Source organism: Balaenoptera acutorostrata, chromosome 17, assembly GCF_949987535.1.
Source record: "Balaenoptera acutorostrata chromosome 17, mBalAcu1.1, whole genome shotgun sequence".
Classification (NCBI taxonomy): domain Eukaryota; kingdom Metazoa; phylum Chordata; class Mammalia; order Artiodactyla; family Balaenopteridae; genus Balaenoptera; species Balaenoptera acutorostrata.
Window position 1 is genome coordinate 34226941 of NC_080080.1, and position 20156 is coordinate 34247096.

Consider the following 20156-nt stretch of genomic DNA (forward strand, 5'->3'; position numbering starts at 1 on the left):
ATGATTTAGTAATCAACCACAGTGCAGCTCACAAAGTAAACAGACGGTCAGCAAGTACCAGAGGAAAAAAGTCTGGGTCTTTATCTCAAAGATTTTGGAGGGGTGTGTCAGTACATATTTCATTGAGTCTGAGTTGCAAGGCATTAGCACGGGAGGACTCAGGGTTTCTGATGAGTAGAGCGAAGACATTTTTAAAAGATGAGAATAAACTAAAAGCCATGCAGGTCGTCCTAGGTTCGCCAGTAAAAATAAGTTTGTTACGGAGTAGTAAAATTCAATGACCGCGCAACGAGACGTAGGGGGTTAAAGTAATGTGCCCTTGTAACGTCGGTAATGCCCTCTACGACACTGGTCCTTCATTAATAAGGACTGGGTCTGACTGCACCAACTCTTTTAAAAAGGAAGACACAAATGTCACTCCTTTAGAAAAAAAAATCCTACTGCACCACACTGCAACGTGCGAGCACGGGGACATTTCCACGCGGTCACGAGCCTCTGCAACCACCCGAACACTGGGCCGAGCCGTCCTGGCCATTAGAAACTCGCTTCCAAAAAGGAGCGCTGCATCCCGCGGGGACTGGAGCTTCACCCTGGGAGGGCAGTACCCAGGCGCAGCCTACAGAGCCCTCCAAAGCGGAGGCTCTCGAGGGAGGGAGTCTCCGGGGGTGGCTGGCACGGACCTCCCTTTCACCCTCTCCAGGCAGTGCACGCGTCGCGCAGCCCATGGCCCCGGACTGCGCTCGGCGCCGCGGCCGCCGGGCCCAGTTCCTAAAGCGCCCGGGCCCGCCTCGGGAGTGAGCGCAGGCGCCCAGGCGGCGGGGGCGCGGGCGATGCAGCGTTCTGCCGGAGCCACCTCCCTTATCCCCAGCCCGCCCACGTCCGCGCGGCGGTCTTCCTCGGGCGGGGAAGCTGCCGAGGGCGGGAAGCTACCGGACGACCGGCACCTGCATCGCGGGGTCGCCCGGCCCCAGACCCTTTCTCTCCCTCCGCGCTGTACCCCTTTCTCTTCCGCCCCCTCCCTTCTCTCCGGGCCGCAGCCCCGCTCCGCCCGGCTCCCGCGGCGACCCGGCCGCTGTGACGTCACTATGTCCCGCCCCCTTGATATAAATAATGGCGTCTCTGGCGCCGCCTTCTCACACTCTCTGGCTCTTCGCTCGGTTGCAGTGTTTCGTTCCTTCGCCTTCTCTGCCTCTTCTCATCCTTTCTCGCTCTCTGCTCTGCGGTGTGACGAGGCTGAATCCTCTCCGCACCCAGCCCTCGCCTTTCTTCTTCTGCCCGCGCTGTTCTATTTCTCTCCTTCGGCCGCCGCCGCCACTGCTGCACAGCTGGTGTCGGTGCCGCGCTTTTCCCCCCACGTCGTCCCCGCAGCCTATGGCCCAGGCCGCCTTGGGTATTTCTGCTCAAGGTAACCACATCCCTCTTTAAAAATTCCGCCTAAAAAGAGAAGACGCTTTACCCGACTCTTTGGGCCGTTATCTCACGTGAGTACCGACCCGAGGGGCGCGGCCGGGGCCGGGGCGCGGGGCCGGCCTCGGGGTGCTGCCGGGTGCCTCCGGCTGGGCCCCGCCGCCCGGTCGGCGTCCCCGCAGCGCCCCGCGGCCGGCCGCCTCGAACATGGCGGATGGCGGCGTGTGTGGCGGCTGCCGGTGCTTCCGCGGTGGCGGCGGCGCGGCGGGCCGGGGCGGCGGGCGGCCGGTGGCCGCCGAGCCGAGCCCGAGCAGCTGCTGTTGGGGCGAGGGGGCGTGTGGGGGGGGGGGCGCGCGCGGGGGTCTCGCCGCCGCGGGTCGGCGGCGCCTCCGGGCGGCGTGCGGCCCCCACCCCGCTCCCGTGGTGCATTGCTGTTTCCGGGGAGGGGGACGGGCTGCAACCCTGAGGGGCCTTGGTCCCGCCGCCCGACCCTGAGCGGCGCCGCGCCTTCGCCTCCGGGAGCCTGGCGGGAGCGCGACCGGTTGCAACCGCCGCGGCCTTAGGTTATGAATGGAGCGGGGCGGGCCCGGCGCCGGCCTCCTGTGACAGCTGCCGGAGGAGGACGGGTGCTCGAGGGTGCGGGGAGTGCGGCCCCCCTCTGCTGGAGGAAAGTTGACGCCGCAAGGGGCCAGGCGGCGGGGAAGCCCCGGTGTCAGGTAGCGAGCGAGAGGCCTTTGGCCCCTTCTGGAAGCCTCGGGGCTGCTGCTCCGCCCCCTGCGGCGCTCCTGATTGGGCCGAGTCGCCTTCACTCACCCCAGCCACCTTCTGGAGCCCGAGGATTAGTCACCATGGCTTCGTTTTCCCGGCCACGCCACGATTCCAGGGCAGAGAGAGGGAGAGCGGTAGGCTTGGGTGGCTTATCAAGCACTGTTTTGGCAGTTAATGGTGCTGTTTTAACCCTTCCCCAGTGTATATCCTGAACGTGTGTTTCTTAGGCTAAGCTGCTGGTTCGGCGACCTGAAACGGTCGGGAACACAGTTTACGGCCCCATGTTTCAGCAGATTTAACTGGCTTTTGTGGTTGCCTCGTGGATACATTAAGATGTTTTGTGTCCCGTCGGGTTTCCACCGTTGAACCCCCTGCTTGGATGGGAACCGAAGGACACTTAAGGGAGAGAATTGATGTGTGATCAAGGAAAGGTTGATGTGGACGAGCCTGGCAGAAATACAGCTAATGATTATAGGGCAAGGCTCTAACAGTCCTTTGATTTCTTTTGCAACTATAGGAGAGTACAGATGCTGGTTATGAAGGCAAATAAGCCCAGAAGAGTTAGAAGGAAAGATAGGCTCCTGATGATTATAGGTGATATGGTAGGCGCCGGAATCAAGTAATAATCAGTGCCGTCCCTCTTGCCACCCAGGTTTAACTTATAAATTTTCAAACATAACAGAGGGAGTGAAAGAATTGTACCCTCACCTACGTTCAGTAAACACTTAACATTTTCCTTTATTTGCCATTCCACTGTGCACTCATCAATCTTATGTTTCTATGTATTTTAAAATAAGTTGGAGACACCAGAACACTTCACCCCTCCAACTTCAGTATGTACATATCATTAAATAGAGTTTAATAGGGTAAAATTCACATAACAGCAAAATGTACAAATCTTAAGTTTACCATTTGACGAGTTTGACAGAAAAAAGTAATCCAGACCTTTAACAAGAGATGAGAACATTGCCATCAAACCCAGAAAATTCTCTTTTGCCCCTTCGAACTCCATCCCTCACAACCCACAGAGGCAACCACTGTTCTGACTTCTTACTAACCATATAGGTTAGTTATTATGGAAGTCTATTCTACAACTTCCATAGGCATATACTGTATGCATTGTATTTTGTAAAAGGCTTCTTTAACTCAGAATGTTTTTGATATTCATCCATTCATCAGTAAATTGTTACTTTTAACTGCCAAGTAGTAGTCCATTATATGAATATGTTGCCTGATTTTTTTTTAAACAACTTTATTTTGGAATAATTTTAGATTTATGGAACACTTACAAAGATAACATGAAGTTACTTTGTACTTCTCACCTCGTTTACCTTATTATAAGAGGTATTGATAGTACATTTGTCAAAATTAAGAAACTGACTTTGATACATTACTCCCACCTAAACTCCAGACTTTCTTTAGATTTCACCAGTTTTTAATGTGCTTTCTGTCCAGGGGCCAATCCAAGATACCACACTACATTTAGTTGTCATGTCTTCCCCAGTCATCTCTGATTTGTGACAGTTTCTCATGTCTTTGACAGTCTAGAGAAGTACTGGCCAGATATCCAGTAAAATGTCCCCAATTTGGGTTTGATATTTTTCTCATGATTGGACTAGGGTTTGGGGTTTTTGGAAAGAATACCCAGAACAACTTGAAAAGTCATTGGTAAAGGCAATGTAAGTTGTTCAGAGAAATACTGATAATTTGGGGGATACTAAGTTTCTGGGTAGTTACTGTCAAAAGTGATGGGAGGTTTTTGGTGATTTATTGGCCAGCTGCTGACGCGGTTAACTCTAGTTCTCCCTGTGCTGTCTGCCAAGATAGTGTAGCAAGGGTCATTCTCTTCAAACAATTGAATTTGATTGCAGTGTTGTACATGATCCAACTGATTGAAACATTCTAAATGAGAAAAATTTATCTTTCCCTTTACCTTCTATTTTTCCATATTTTTATTTTTTAATAAATTTATTTATTTATTTATTTTTGGCTGCACTGGGTCTTTGTCACTGTGCGTGGGCTTCTCATTGCGGAGGCTTCTCTTGTGGAGCACAGGCTCTAGGCGTGCAGGCTCAGAAGTTGTGGTGCACGGGCCTCGTTGCTCTGTGGCATGTGGGATCTTCCCAGACTGGTGCTCGAACTCACGTCCCCTGCACTGGCAGGCGGACTCCCAACCACTGAGCCACCAGGGAAACCCTTCATATTTTTATTTAACCTTCTCTTATGGTTTATCGTGACTGTACAGGTGAACATTCAGTTCATCCTGTATGTAAATGGCCCTGTACCCCTTTTATTTATATTAAAGGGTGCCTTTCAAAGTTTAGAGCCTTCATTTCCTGCTAGTATCTTTTTCGTTACGTGGAAATATTTTAGAGATCCTGCTGAAGAACATTCTTGAATGTCTGAAGTGTAATGTTCTCAACATTTCACAGTACTGCTCCTGGGTTGCATTAAGCAGCAAAATAGCTATTGATCTATAGCGGGTCGGGGTTGGGGGGGTGTGGGTGAAAATGTCTCAGCCAGGATAATTATCCTATTCCTTAGAACAGTTAAGGATAAACTCTGTCTCTGTCGCTAGCGTGAGTCGGCTTTTAATTTACTTTTAAAATTACCTTGGTTTGGGAAGAATTGGAACCTTTGTTTTGGAGTACTTAGTTGGAATCTAACGTGATGATATAGTCACTGTTGCATACTAGTATGGATTTTTGCCTCATTGTCCATAAGTGTCATTGAGCATGTGAGCAGGATACCCCTAGTAGATTGAAAGAACATTTTACCTCCCCTAAGGGTGCCTCTATCCTGGTTGAGATGAGATATGCTTAAGATGTGTCTAGAGTGCTTCTGAAATCTCAGATTCTTCTAATTTCTAAATTTCATTATTTTTCTGGTTCCCTTCTTACCACCCATCTTCTAGCAGATACTGTCAGGTTGTATTACTTTAAGGTAGCAATCACTGAATTACAAATAGAAGTATAGATGTAGCTGTTTAGGTTAGAGGTGATAAGTCTATCCTGTCAAATCATAATAGGTAAAAACCACTTCTAAAACTTATTTAGCATTTTGTAGTGTGCCAAGTTCACATTCATATGTTGTTCCTAGTGATAGTAGAGTGACTTAGATTAGGAATGAGGAGGAGGTAAACCTTAAGAGGTTACTTGTCGGATATGTAAGGCAGGTCTCAGAAGTTATTTCACATGTGTACTTAGTGTATTAGCTAAGTCACAAAATGTTTTTCTTTTTGATATGTAGTAGGATTTTACACTTAAGCAAAGAAGAACTTAGAATTTGGAGAGTAGAAGAAGGCTTGTGGGTAGTTTCAGACTATTAGATATACATATAAAATCTTGCACACACACCAGGTTAGTGAGGGCACTTGGAGATCTTAAAATTTTAGGCCACTTAGAAGTTTGGGTTTTGGAGGACAAATAAAAGCAAAAATGAAATTCGGTGAAGACTGGAAACTGAGTAGGTAGATAGAATAACTTGGTAAGATGACCATGACCTCAAATTCTGTCAGTTCTGTACTCTAGCAGCTTGGAAATGCTTATTACATAAAAAAGTACTTGGTACTGTGATAAACCCTTTGAAAACATCATTTTGTGTAGTGTGCTTTAATGAAACACTTCAAACTAAAACTTCTTCCCGCACTTAATCTTTACATCAATTTAACCTTCTTGAAGCGCCACCTAACATTTTTTACCACTGGACTTATATACTTTTATTTTCCTCTTTAGGGCGAACTTTCTGACCAAGTATACAACTACCCAGAGGGCCTAGGAGAAGTGCTGTATAGAGAGCAGTTCGACTTCAACGCTGAGCCACCTTGGGAACCTAGCTGATGATAGGGGGGTTCCATCTCCTAACTTGTCCATGTAAGTATTTTCACATCTGCAGAGGGTGAGGGACGGTCTTGTAAAATAGAAGTAAAGGAGAGTTCTTGTTGCTCAGTCTTTTTCAAAACTTGAAATTGTATTTACCACTTACGCCCCACCCCGCCCCCCACCTTTTTTTTGGCCGAACTGGGTGGCTTGAGGGATCTCAGCTCCCCACCAGGGCTTGAACCCAGGCCATGGCAGTGAGAGAGCCCGAAATCATAACCACTAGGCCACCAGGGAACTCCCCCACTTACCCTTAAAGTTGATTCAGTTGTATGCATTGTTTACTAGTGGCTGGATCCTTATTTGTTACTATATCTAAGTACATACTGCAGGGTAAGTTTTAGGAAATCTTACTATTCCAGATTTTAATATAAGTTGGAGAGATGGTTTTTTGTTTGTGTTTTAATGAGGTGTGGGTAGTAGTTTATCACGCCATTCAACCATTTAACTTGTTAGATTCAAGTATTTGGAGTATTCAAGTATTCAAGTAAAAAATTCAAGTATTCAAGCAAAAAATTCTGCTCTCCATTCCACTCAAACCTCTTCCACAGAGCATGGGATATAAGAGGTGAATCTTAGTTCTTGTTTTTCTAGTTATGAGCATCTTGCCAAATACAATGTAATTTCTAAGAGTTTATGTTCTTTTTCACAAAAAGACTTTGTATACTACTCACCTGGTAGAAAAACTGGTTGTCTTTAGAGGTATTACTGAGAGATGATACATGCTTATCTCTCAACCGGCTACCTTCCCAAAAGATTTTCAGGGATAGTTTTTGACTATACTTGATTTTCTGTGTATGGATTTAACTTTGAATTTAAACCTCTGTGCAAAATGCAGTTCCACAGTAAACTGTTGTTCGAACTTGTGCTGCTAGATTTGTGTGGTTCATTTAAAATTTTTTATTATTTGTAGATTTCTTGCAATTGAAATTTGGGTTTTGGTGTTGAGGTTTGGATGTCTTTAAGTGGGCTAGAGACTTGGAGGGAGTAACATTAGAAAATTTCAGGAAAGAGGTCTAATTGGATAGCGTATGTTAAAGCAGACCTTTTCAACACATTTACTGTTAACCTCAAATTACAATTTTAGACTTCTTTTTTTAAGTCTAAAGAGAAAGGGGGGAAACAGTTTAAATAATACGAATTCTTGAAAGTTCTACTGACTTGGAACGCAGACTGGAGGGTTTCCCGTACTGGCTTTCTCCTGCCTGTGTGAATTTGAGCGAATTGCTTATTTTTTAAATCACAGCTGTAAAATAAAGTTGAACTAGAACAGTTCCTTTAACTGTAAATTGATACAATGATTTCTCTTTTTTTGAGGGTTTTAATCGCCCTTTGTTAATGCAGTGTGTGTGGTCTTTGGAACAGTAGCATTAGCATAACCTAGAATAGAACTGCAGACTCTCAGCTCCACCCAAACCTGAATCAGAAATCTGCATTTTAACCAAGTGGCTTGTATGCATATTAAAGAGAAGTACAGTTGCCACCAGTTCAGTGCCAAGCCAGTTATCTCTTTAATTTTTGTTAGTCATCTATTCTCCTTCCAACATATCTGATGTTTTCTCCCAAGTTGTCTTAGAGATATAAAACTTTTCTGGGTGGGGTGTAGTTGACTCCATAGTTGAGAGGGGAATAGATTCTAAGATGGAAATTTCATAACAAGCTTCATGTTTTAAGGAAGACCATATTAAAGGATAAGATTTTCATTTCAAGTCTCTTTAATGGAAACCTAACTTTGCATTATATTTTATATTTCTACTGGTGTTTCCTCTTAGACTTGAGAAACATATTAGTGAGCTCACACATTTATAAATGATTCTGCCAACTCAGGGAAAAGTCTTTAAGATAATTAATATTGTAGAACTCAGAAAGTCTATAATTTCCCCCTCTTTTTTTGTTTGTGGAGGTGTAGTGTATATAGGCACAGATAGAAAATGCTAACACTTCATTCTGAAGGTTCCGGCAGCCAAAGTGACTGACTGATTTATTATGCCCAGGTACAGTGTATATTATGTTAAGTGAAACTTTAGTTCTTGGTGCTTTGCTATAAAGCTACAGCCACAATCCCTCATTCATGTAATTCCAAAATTGAAAAGTTAAAAAAAAATGTATAGCTTCCTTGATGTGACAACCTGATTGGGGAACAAAAAGTTGACCTGAATCTGAGCTAATTTGAGGCTATTTTTATTTTGACTTATCCCATTTAGTGCTAATATTCCTAATTCTGCTGCCTCCTGGAGAGCGTTAAATAATATATTAAACGTATATGTACTAAATTGCCATTCTAAAATCAGAAATTTTGAATCCAGAAAGATATCTTGCCCCAAAGGTTTCTTGACTAGAATTAGTAAAGGTGGCAAGAGAAATTCTACATTCCAGAAATGTCCTTAGATATTAATAGCTGTTTGCAGTACTAGACTTTGAAATCCTGATATTTCCTGTGGAGCGACAATACTGTTTGGAAAATTAGAAGTCAAAGGATTTAACACACTGGCCTTCATGGAAAACACTTAGCACATAGCATTGCAAAATATATAATTACATGAACCATGTTATACGTCTAGTACTCCAGTAGGATTTCTGTGCAGGTGGTCTAAGCTCTAGGATTTGGCTTCAGATATAGGTTTTTAAATCAGGTAACCATCTGAATTTTTAGATAGTTCATTTCATTAAGTATATGGAAACTTTATAAGCTGCTTGCATAGTAAAATTTCTTCTTTTGGATGTGTGTGTGGTGTAATGTGTGAGCACTGTAAAGATATCATAACAAATGCTTAAGCTTAATAATATCTCAGATTACTGAAGGGCTCTAATTGTGGAAGAGTTTTTGTGTACGTTTTAAATTTCTTAGGCTCTACGCTGCAGTGGTTTTTTCAGTGGGCTATATTTTCAAGGTATTTTAGCTAGAGCTCCGATTATAATTAATAGATCAGCCTAATGGAAAAATTTTAAAGTCTGTTTCAGAAAACTAAATTCTCTTCTAACCAGCTGCTTTTATTAGCAGATCTAGTGATGAAGTCAGATTGAATTAATTATTAACATATACCTTTTAATGTTTTGTTTCTAAGAATAGAAAAGGGATTCAATTAATTGATTTGTCTAAACGGACAAATTTTGTCTAAAATTTTAAATATTCAATTTAAATTACCAATATTTGGTAATTTAAAGATTCTGTGATGTAAGCAAATTCACAGAACTTTTATTAATGGTTGTTGGTGCTCTTTGACCGCGAAGACGAATAAAACTATCATTGAAAACACACAGATTTAGGGACCAGTTTTTAAAGTATGTGTATGCCCTTGGCATGCAAAAAGTAGTATTCAGTGGTGCCCCATTGCTTGTGTAAAGTAGCAAAAAAGCATTCTCTATAAGCCCAATGGGAATAATAGGATGTTAATGGATAAAACGGTTTGGGGGACATGGTATTCTTTCTTCAGGCAAGTTTAAACTTTTCTGGGGGAGCCAAATAGATTAGAATGCAGTGTAGACCACTTTTAAAGGGAATAAAATTGTTCTTGCATTTATTACAGAAGATAGTGAGCTGAGAAAGTTTAATAGTCACTACCAATCTGTGTATTCCATTACACTCCCTTTGGTCTTAATTTCAGAGTTTTTGAGTTTGGGGTTTTTCTCCTCTGCCCTCAAAAAAGCATTTAGAGACACTTAATTCTTCTGATTAGGAGTAAATAAGATATTGTGTAAACTGTACGTCCTAAGCTATAAAATCTAGGTAAATGGTAGGCTGCAGTTTTAGGCTGACCATTGTTCAGACTGGCCTAAGGAGGCCGTTGCAAGTGCAATGCTGTCGTGCTGGTAAGGCCTAGAAGACACAGATGCTTTTGTCCTTCACCTCCATTCCAGGGCCATCCATGCACACTGAAGCAGTTTGTCACAACCTAACCGAAACAAAGATTTGGCCATCCTTTTTTCTAATCCAGGGAATAATGTGAAGAACATTATGGCATAAGTAGAAAATATTTGTGCAGCGTACTGAGTTGCAAGAATTAGGCTGATGAAGTTCAGCCTGCCCAAACCATACCCAGCCACCATGAGGTCTTAAATGCCTGTAACTGAGTGAGTTGCAGCAGGAGCCAAGATGATAAAACCCTTTTGGAATGCTCTGCTCTAAACTTTTCCACCTTTCTTCATTATCTTATGTAAGCACACATTTCATTTCTCTAGGATTTACTTGGTGTGGAGTTTCGACCTTTCTTTCCTTTACTGTCTAGTTTTGTAAACTTGTGAATTGATCTTTGTTACCTTGAGCAAAATTATTTTGGGGTACCATGGTTTTTGTTCTTGTTTTTTTATCTGTGATGTGTGTGGACTTGATCCTTAGAAGTTTAAAATTTTTTATGAAAACAGCATTCTCTAGAACTGCTCTGTTCAGTACAGTAGCCACTAGCCAGGTAGCTATATAAATTTAAAGAATTAAATTAAATTAAAAATTCAGCTGTTCAGTTGCTTGGGCACATTTTGAGTGCTTGGGAATTATATGTGGCTAATGGCTATTGTTTTGGACAGTGACAAAGAACGTTTCAATCATCATAGAAAGTTCTGTTGGACAGCATCACTCTAGGATAATTGTTACTGTGAATGTGAGTGGTATTAACCATATTAATCTTAAAATATCTGTTAATAAGAATCATAAGAATTACACATTCTCTTCGTTCTCCTTAAGTTTGTCTAATAAACTGTTCTTGACTGTAGGGGCTTTTCAGTTTTATATTCTAGTTGAATTCTTTAGTTGCCCAGCATGTTCTTAAGATCCAGCTCCCTGCTATACTTCACGTGCTCATACAGACTGAACTTAATATTAGGTTTACGTTGAATATATGACTTCAGATTATTTTTGATCTGTTTCTTTCTTTTGGTGGGGGCTGGCTTGTGGGATCTTTGTTCCCCAACCAGGAATCGAACCCTGACCCCCTGCAGTGGAGGCGTGGAGTCCTAACCACTGGACCGCCAGGGAATTCCCTATTTGTTGTTTTTTACTGCAAAGATACTGTGGTGCCCAGTATATAAAGAGCTCCTAAATAAGTATAGTCTCTCCTTAGTTCATCATCTAGGTTCAGCATGGTTTGCATGTTATGTTTGGCATGACCAAGAGTAGGATGGGATATTCTAGTATGTTCAACATGGATACTATAGCAAAATAAATAAAACTCAAAATGAGAGAGATTTGCTATCCTGAATTCACGAAGAGCTCTTATAGGTCAATAAGAAAAAGCAAAAAACATGTAGGAAAATGAGCAAAAGGCTTAAAAACAATTTTTCACTAGCAACATAGCAGTTTCACTCCCAGGTGAAGTAGCACACTGCTTGGTTCTTCATTTGTGGATCAGCTAGTTTGCAGACCACAACTTGAGCAGTGTTCCCCTTGGGTACATAAATAACAGCAAGAAATTATATTATGGTGTTTATAAACAATATAGCAAAAAAATGGAACAACCTATAGGTCCTCTTTGGATAAATAAATGTTGTACATCTACAAAGAATAGTACACAGCAATGAAAATTAATGGACTCCAGTCCCATCTATCTGTGTGAAGGAATTGAAATTATAAAGTTGAGCAAAAGACGTCATAGTAGGAAAACAACGGTGACTCCGTTCATGGTTCAAAACCAGTAAAGCCGATGTTTTAGGGAGCAGATAGAGGAATAAAAAGATTAAATAACAAGGGAATGATGATTGGAAAAGTCTGAACATGCTTATTCTAGAGGAGATGCAACCACTGCTACCTGGTAAAGATGTTTAGGGGCTTCTGAGGTATTCAGTCTTCCTTAACCTGGTGTTTACTGCAGTCTTTGTAATGGACACATGCTTTATATAATAAAAGTAAATTTTCCTCTTGGTGAAGTGGCAATGAGATCTGCCCTAGGGTAATCAAAATAGTAGTTAAGTGTATTTGTTTAAAAGGTTATTTCCTGTGCTGCACCAGGAAAACTAGAAAGCTTGAAATAATATGGTTATGTATTTGCTGCTGTTCATGTTGCATTATAATAGTTATCTGTAATGTTACTACATTTTAATTACCATAGGGATTTACATATTTCACTTCTGTACAGGTACATACTTGTTGCAGAAGAAATTTAGTCTTCACATCAGATAGTCAAGACACATTTTTTAAGAGAGCCTAATCTTGTCAATTTCACTTGCAAAAGTATATTGCTATGAAAATCCTGTATTTCCATTTTCTCATTTAGATGTATTTTAGAGTTTAATGTGAGGCATTTCATTGGGCAGCCTTTACCCAAGCATTTCAAACTTAGCCTGTTGGGCTCATTTCCTTTAGGATTCCCCCCACCTTTATGTATTTCCTATTCATTCTTGTTCTTGTCTGTTTTTTTAAAAATAATTCTTCAGCAGTCACCTTTAGTCTTCTTCCTCTAGAGTTAGTTTTTTTCAACCTTATCAGCTGAAAAATAAACTTAAGGATGTTTATTGCCATTATTGGCTTTCCTCTTGCTGTCAATTAAAGCAACCCCTGTCCTGATGATCCTAAGTACTCACTGTAGGCTATTGTTATTATCCATCACTTTTGGTCCAACATGGCAAAAGTTCATACGGTCTTATGATCACACAATTTATTGGAACTTCTACCTACCAGTTCTGATATGTAGCTTCCTGGAACTACCTTCCTGGAGGCCTGCTCCAGACCTCATGTTTGTAGTACCAGTGTCATCCTTCTGGCCGATTATTTCTAAAGGTATTCTCTGTGGTAAGTAACATTTTTCTGTGGGATGTAGAATGCAGAGGTGACTTTGACAGCATTGTGTCTATTTTTTTTTTTTTCCCCATTGTGTCTATTTTTAAACCTGTGAGCTGAGTGCTAAGTCATCAAATGCCTATGTAAAAGTAATAATAAAGGTAGAAATACCCTTAGGCTTCTTCAGAATAATAATAGTAGTGTAAATTTCAAAATATCTTAAGTTCTCATTTTTAATGAGTAAAAGTCCTTTTAGAAAACTGGTCATGTGTTAAGGTTGGGTTTCCTGCTTAGATGTCTCTGAAACAGTACTCTCAAACTTTCAGCTCTCCCTGTTCTACTTCCAGGGAGGTCTTCACTTCAGAAATCCAAGACTCATATTCATCCAGCTTGGTGTCAAGTGGGCTGTTGCTGCCAGAATTATCTTGTGATTATTTGAGAGATGTATCAGTTTCTTCTGAAGTACAATCAACTGTAGAAGCCTTTGTAGCAGGTGTGTAACAAGGCAAGTGCCCAGCTGCTGCAACCACTCCTCTTGGAGCTACCCTCTCGATGACATGAGGACTCACGACCTCATGAAAGACTCCAGGGAGCAGTGTGTGGTTCTTGGGAGCCTTTTCTTTCCTTGGCAGCTCTTCCTGAAAAATGTATTATCAAAAAACACCAATATGAAGGTGTAAATAAGGAATGTTAAACATGTTCTTTTCTTCCCAGCTATGATGTCCAAGAGGAAATTATTTCGTTTATAAACATAGTATTGTGATTGCAGCAGTTGTATTAGTGTAAAATAAGCTGAGCTTTCTTTCACCATATATTAAGGTGTTTGGTTGTGAAAATAGCTCAAAGGCTCTTGCGAATAGAGAGCACATTCTAGTGTCTATTGATAAAAATAAACTTGGGAGCTTTTATTAAAAATGGATTTGCTCTTTTAAGTTTAAATAAGTCAACGTCCAGCAACACTAGACTATAGTATGTAGTGGTCTATAACATGTCGGAACCAATAAATCAGTACTGTTTCTGATTTATACACCATTTAAAAAAATGGTGCAGTGTCTGTTGGGAATTATAACCAGGATTAGATTGGAACATGGGGGAAGTTTGGCATCATCTGGGTTTGAGTCTGCTGCATTCTTTTTTTTGGCCGGAGCACTTTGCAGGATCTTAGTTCCCCAACCAGGGATTGAACCTGGGCCCCCTACAGTGGAAGTGCAGAGTCCTAACCACTGGACCACCAGGGGAATTCCCTGCGTCTGCGTTCTTAATGGAGAGATTCCTGGAAATTCCCTGTGGTGTGGATTAACTTGGTGGATCTGGCATACAGTATAAACTCTGCTCACCGCCAACACATGCACGCTTATTTTCATTCTGACTCCCTAGGACATGCTGTGTGTCAGATTTTTGGTTTAATATTACCACCAAGTAACTTTAAATGCCTCTTGAAAACATTTTACTCAAATATTTCTTTACTTTAGTGCCTAGTAAAGCAGAAATGTAGAACATGAACCTTTTTGCAACAGTGAAACTAAAGTATTTTTGCTCACGTGTTAAGAAAATTGCAAGCATAGGCTTCTGAGGGTATGGTTATGAACTGCTTTTAGGACTCTTTCAGTGAGATCGGGCATAGGAAAGACTCAAGAACAGTCTGTGCTTAGCCACCAACTTAAGCCTTTTCAATTGTTGGAAATACTGGGCTTCCAAGTGAACATTTCATTTGAGCACAGGGTTTGTTGGCTCAAAATGTGTTAGAAACCCTCTTTCCTAAAGAGGAAAGATTTGTGGATTCTTTTGAGGAATTAGTTTTTCCTGGGCATAGCTTTTAGTTTTTAACTGACAGTTGAGCTTTGCATTTACATGTGGGTCACTTTTATATCAAGGTTTTGGGCTCCTTTTAAGGATGTGGAAAGATGGACCTCTTTTTCAACACACTTGAGGGAGTTCTTTCCTGTCATCACCACAACCCTTAAGTTTCAGAACTCCCCATTCTTAGAATCATCCTTTGTCCATCTGTTTCTCAGCACCTACTCTGGGCTAGGAAATTATGGGAATCTCAAGACCTTCCTAGGGAGCATCTGAGAAGATAAACCGAGATAGAGCTCACTTATCTCAACATTTACCATCTTTTATGCATAGACGTTATTAGTATTGGTTTTAATCAACTGTTATTGCAGTGCTTGGTATAATTACGGAAGTAAAAAATACTACGTTTACATCTGTCTTAGTTGTTGCAGGTGTGTTGGTCCCCAAATCCTTTTTGTCAGGTCCTGCCAATATATAGCTCATTTTATTTTATTTTTCTGTCACAGTCCTTTTGTGAGTAAGCTAAGGATTGGTAAACTAACCCTACGGTTACTTCAGAAGTCAGAGTTCCATTTCAGTGATGGTAATACAGCCACTCTAATGTACTCTCACTCTTTCCTTTAGAGCAGGGCATGCTTTAACATATCTTTATTCCTGTTGGTAGTACATTTATTTGTCAGCTGTTTTAGTTTGTCCTTTACTGTTTAAAATTATTCCACTTCACAGAGAATACAGTGTGGTTGCCAGGGGCTGAGGGAAGGGGAGATGGGGAGTTGTTCCTCAGAGGATGTAAAGTTTCAGTTATGCCAGGGAAATAAGTTCTAGAGATCTGCTCTACAACACAGGGCCTGTAGTTCGCAATACAGTATTGTGCACCTCAAAATTTGTTAAGAGGGTAGATCTCACGTTGTGTTCTTTTCCCCCCAGCTTTACTGAGATATACTTGACATATAACATTGTGTATGTTTAAGGCTTACAACCCAATGATTTGCTAGGAGTGTATGTTGCAAAATGACTACCATAATAAAGTTAGTTAAGAGCTCTAAAAAAAAAAAAAAATTTATTCCACTTCACAAAAGTCTGTAGTGACAGAAAGCAGATAAATGGTTGCCTGAGGTGGACAAAAGGGACATGAAGAAATTTATCTTTATGGTAGTGCTGGTTACAATGGTGTATACATTAGTCAAAGCGTGGGTGTACGTTATTGCATGTAAACTAATTCAAATTTAGAGTTTACCTGAGAGTTTTAGACAAAAGATATAGAAGGAGCAAGGTTGAAATGTAGAAACTAGTCATAAAGAAAGGTTTGAAAGGCTATGAGAAGGCATGATAGGATGTTTTGGTACCACATGTGAATAAACTTTATTATACAGAGGTTTAAGAACTATGGGAATTTATATGTCTGAGAAATGGTTAATTGATTATGGGGGTGTCATTTAGTCTATCAAAGAGACTGAGAGTTGTTTGATTTCCAAAGCAGGAATCCTGTGTTTTCTAGGAACGGGACTGCAGGGGAGACAGAGTTTTCCTTTTAACAGACAGGCATACCTCGTTTTATTGCACTTGGCAAATACTGCATTTTTTACAGACTAAAGGTTTGTGGTGACCTTGCTTTGAGCAAGTCTATTGGTGCCATTTTCCAACAGCATTATTTTTTAGTTAAGGTATATACATTGTGTTTTTTGGGTGTGTGTGGGTTTTTTTTCACACTTAATAGACTAGAGGATAGTGTAAGCATAACTTTTATAGGAACTGGGAAACTAAAAAGTTTGTGTGACTGGCTTTAATGCAATACTCACTTTATTACAGTGGTTTGGAACTGAACCTCCAAGGTATGCCTGTTAATTTGATCATCAGCATCTCTAGAGCTAGCCTAATTAGTTGTTCTGTGCCTCAGTGTCTTCATCTGTAAAACAGAATAATACTGTCATAGTGGGGTTTTCTTTTAATATTTATTTATTCATTTATTTATTTTTGGCTGCATTGGGTCTTCATTGCTGCGCGCAGGCTTTCTCGAGTTGCCGCGAGTTGCCGCGAGCGGGGGCTGCTCTTCATTGTGGTGCGCGGGCTTCTCAGTGGGGGTGGCTTCTCTCCCTGCGGGGCAGGGGCTTTAGGTGCGCGGGCTTAGTTGCTCCGCGGCATGTGGGATCTTCCCGGACCAGACATCGAACCCGTGTCCCCTGCATGGGCAGGCGGATTCTTAACCACTGCGCCACCAGGGAAGTCCCTGTCATAGTGGTTTTAAAGGTTAAGAGAATATTGTGTAAAGTACTTGGCACACTGCTATAAAAAATGTTTGCTTTTAGATTTAAGCTAGTTTAGCAGGCAGTGAGAGTTGAACCTGTAGATTATATAGTTTGAAAATAGTTGGAGAAAATATCCTATCCCTATGACTATAACCTTACTTAATCTAGAAAAATTTCTGAAGAATGTGGGCATTCAGCAGGTAAGACTGGATTGAATGGGCCTGATGTTTTTGCAGCTGTTTAGGATCCTGATGTTAGAGAAAAATTAGCCTTCTTGTAAACACTAGCTGTAGGAAATTGAGGTTCATCTTGTCCTGGCTTTAAAAGCTAGACTTTACATTTGGTAGCAGTTGCCTGTGATGGTCAGTAATTGATAACTCAAGGTTCCCAGGTAAATACTGCATAGAGAGTAGAGTCTCCTTAGGAGTCTCATGAGCGGAAATACTAGGCTAAAGATCTTGATTAAGTATTTTTCATCATTAATAGAATTATTGATCTTTTTGAATGAGTAGGTTTTATCTGTTCTGTTCCTTTAGTGCATAGTTCAGTATCCCTCTAAAATTGATGTTCCAGCTGGTCTTATATTGCTTAAAATAAACATGTATCCTCAAGCCTAAAATGTGTACTTTCTGGGCACAGATTTAAATCATTTCTGGTATCATAATCTAAGAGATTTGCTCAGCTAAACTGAATGTAGTTGAGTTCTTGGAAATAAAATTGTCATTTTTAAAATACTGCTTGTATTTTATGAAATTTGACTAATGCTCTGGCTTATTGATGAGTTTGTTTTGGTACAACCAAAAAGCGGACACTTTTTTTTTTTTTTAATTTATTTATTTAATTTAATTATTTTTGGCTGCATTGGGTCTTTGTTGCTGCACGTGGGCTTTTCTCTCGTTGAGGCGAGCGGGAGCTACTCTGTTGTGGTGCGTGGGCTTCTCATTGCGGTGGCTTCTCTTGTTGTGGAGCACGGGCTCTAGGCGCATGGGCTTCAGTAGTTGTAGTTCGCGGGCTCTAGAGCACAGGCTCAGTAGTTGTGGCGCACGGGCTTAGTTGCTCCGTGAAAGCTGACACTTTTGAGAACCATTGAAATGGAGTATATTTTTAGGACAGGGGCCGTCACCCATGGTGAACTCTTGCATAGAGCAGGGAGAGGGGAAAGGAAAGGGGGCAATCAAGGATGTAGGCAAAGCTGTGCAGGTTTTAAAATAGGTTGCCAAGAGCTGGTCTATGTCCGTTATAATTAATGTGGCAACCAGAAATCAGTCCCAGGCAATGAGTAGCATCCTGTCTAGAGGACTTGTTTTGTTTATGGACTTTATATTAAAATAAATCTTTGCCTAAAGTAACGTAAGGACCAGTGAATTCAGCAAAGAACATAAACTTATTGTGTGTGCCGCTCCAGAGGACAGTGGGTGATTTGGAGGAAGAGGGAAAACTTTATTTGATTGGGGGGGAGGGTTGGATTTAGTCTGATGCCCTTTTAAAAATCAGAGTTCTTAGTATATAAATGGTTTAGGATGTATAGGTCCCTAGCTTATGCCTAGTTTCAAATTATGATGGCATTTTTGTATTTCTGGCAGTTGGTGACTTAATTTTAGCCCTTCCGAGTCAACACTTAAACAAGTGATTTTAATTTTGTTTTTTACAACAATCTTTTGAGGAAGTAGTTAAGGTAGTTAACTGAAGTTGACCTCAGATTGCGCAGCTATTAAATGACACAGCCAGGACTAGGTCTTCTGACTTCTAGTCCAGTAACATTTTCACCAATCAGCTCACCTCATAAGAGACTTAACACTGTTAACTTTATTTAACTAGTCCATTTTAGCTTGTGGTGGGATCTAGATAGTGTGTATCAAAGCTACAGATTGTCCCCTAAAGTTGGCCTCCACTTTCACTCATTCCTATTATTGATATTTACACATCACCTACTCTAGAATTTTACTTAGAAGACGTTTATTTGCAGTTACCTGGTAGCACACTGTTATGTGGCTGGCAGTGTATTGAAGTTCAGACTATTTTGATTTCTTAGCTGCAGACATTTATTCCGCTAGCTTTCTTCACTTAAAATGAGTAAAATTGTGTGTGTGATGGAGGAATCACGAAACAAGATGAATAAAACAGACTGGCTCTGCTACTCTGTATGTAAGGTGACCATGTCTACTTGTAATATTTTGTGCATATGTGTTAATTACCTTCTCAAGAAATTGTCATATTAAGCTTATTTTTTTAATGTATAAATTCACATTTATTTGCTTTAAAATGGGCACTAAAGGAAAGGATATTAGTGATCTAGTGTTTCTGAAAGTGTTAAGTGATCACAGATTCTTCACTAAATTGGGTACTTATTATTAACACACTCTCATTGACAACTCATACATTAAGTTTGACTAATGAAATAATACAGACTTGGAAATAACTTCTATTTTGACAGTTTGTTGCATATTCTAAGGACCCAGACGTAAGGCTTGGTGGCCCGTCTCTTGTTTTTCCTGGTTTATGACTTTCGGCTTTGTGGAATACGGCTGAGATGAAAGGATTTATTGACGATGCAAACTACTCCGTTGGCCTGTTGGATGAAGGAACAAACCTTGGAAATGTTATTGATAACTATGTTTATGAACATACCCTGGTAAGTGTGTCATCTCACATTTCTGAAAACAGTGTTATAAATTTCTGAAATCTGAAGCATCAATGCTTTGTTTCCAAGGTCTTAATCTGATAAAAGAACTTTGTTCCAGGTTGTCTTGACTTGACAACCCCAGTTCCCCTTGAGAAGTGATGAGATTTTCTTTCTAGCTCACATTAAAAAAAAAAAAAAATGCTTCCTGACAGCCCTTTCTCTTCTGTGCTTTATAGCACCTGGTTTTGTATGTTCTTTTATTTTCTTGATATGTTGCCAGCTATCCACTTAATCAGTACGTGGCTTCTTACCCATTTTTCTCAACTGTGTACTTCAGTACACAGTTATAAATTATAATTAGATTTTAATTTATATTTCAGATAATCTTGGTTATGTATGTTGAATGAGAATTTATACTGAATGCTTACTCTCCACTGCCCAAGTGTCAATTTCTATAGAATCATATTTATTGCTACTTAAGATCATTTTTGTTTCATACTTACTGATAGAAAAATTTTGTTTATTGCCTTACTGATAGAATTTTTGTTGAAGCTTATTTCCCATATTCCCCAAATTCGAACAATTGTTTTTGTGTTACCGGTGTTCAGTAATAGGATATCCAAAAAACTTTCTGCTTCTCTTGACCTTTACAGATGTGCTTAAGTCTTCTCACACACCAGCAAAATCCTGTTATTTCTCTATTCTGCCATCAGAATTCTTTTTGGGGGGTG

General features: G+C 40.8%; 1 protein-coding gene and 1 non-coding gene across 5 annotated transcripts in view; one reads left to right on the forward strand and one right to left on the reverse strand.

Moving 5' to 3' along the window:
* The first annotated feature begins 1123 nt into the window (after nucleotides 1-1123).
* AZIN1 (antizyme inhibitor 1) overlaps nucleotides 1124-20156 on the forward strand; it is a 30865-nt gene continuing 11832 nt past the window's right edge. Inside the window, exons 1-4 of one of the 4 annotated variants that reach the window (XM_057531646.1) lie at nucleotides 1124-1481; nucleotides 5910-6047; nucleotides 13107-13252; nucleotides 19237-19434. In XM_057531646.1, the coding sequence (XP_057387629.1) occupies nucleotides 19333-19434 (102 nt within the window). In that variant the 5' untranslated portion in view covers nucleotides 1124-1481; nucleotides 5910-6047; nucleotides 13107-13252; nucleotides 19237-19332. 4 annotated transcript variants of the gene reach the window in all.
* On the reverse strand, nucleotides 13925-13998 carry TRNAG-UCC (transfer RNA glycine (anticodon UCC)). The gene has a single exon. It is a non-coding gene; the product is annotated as a tRNA-Gly (tRNA).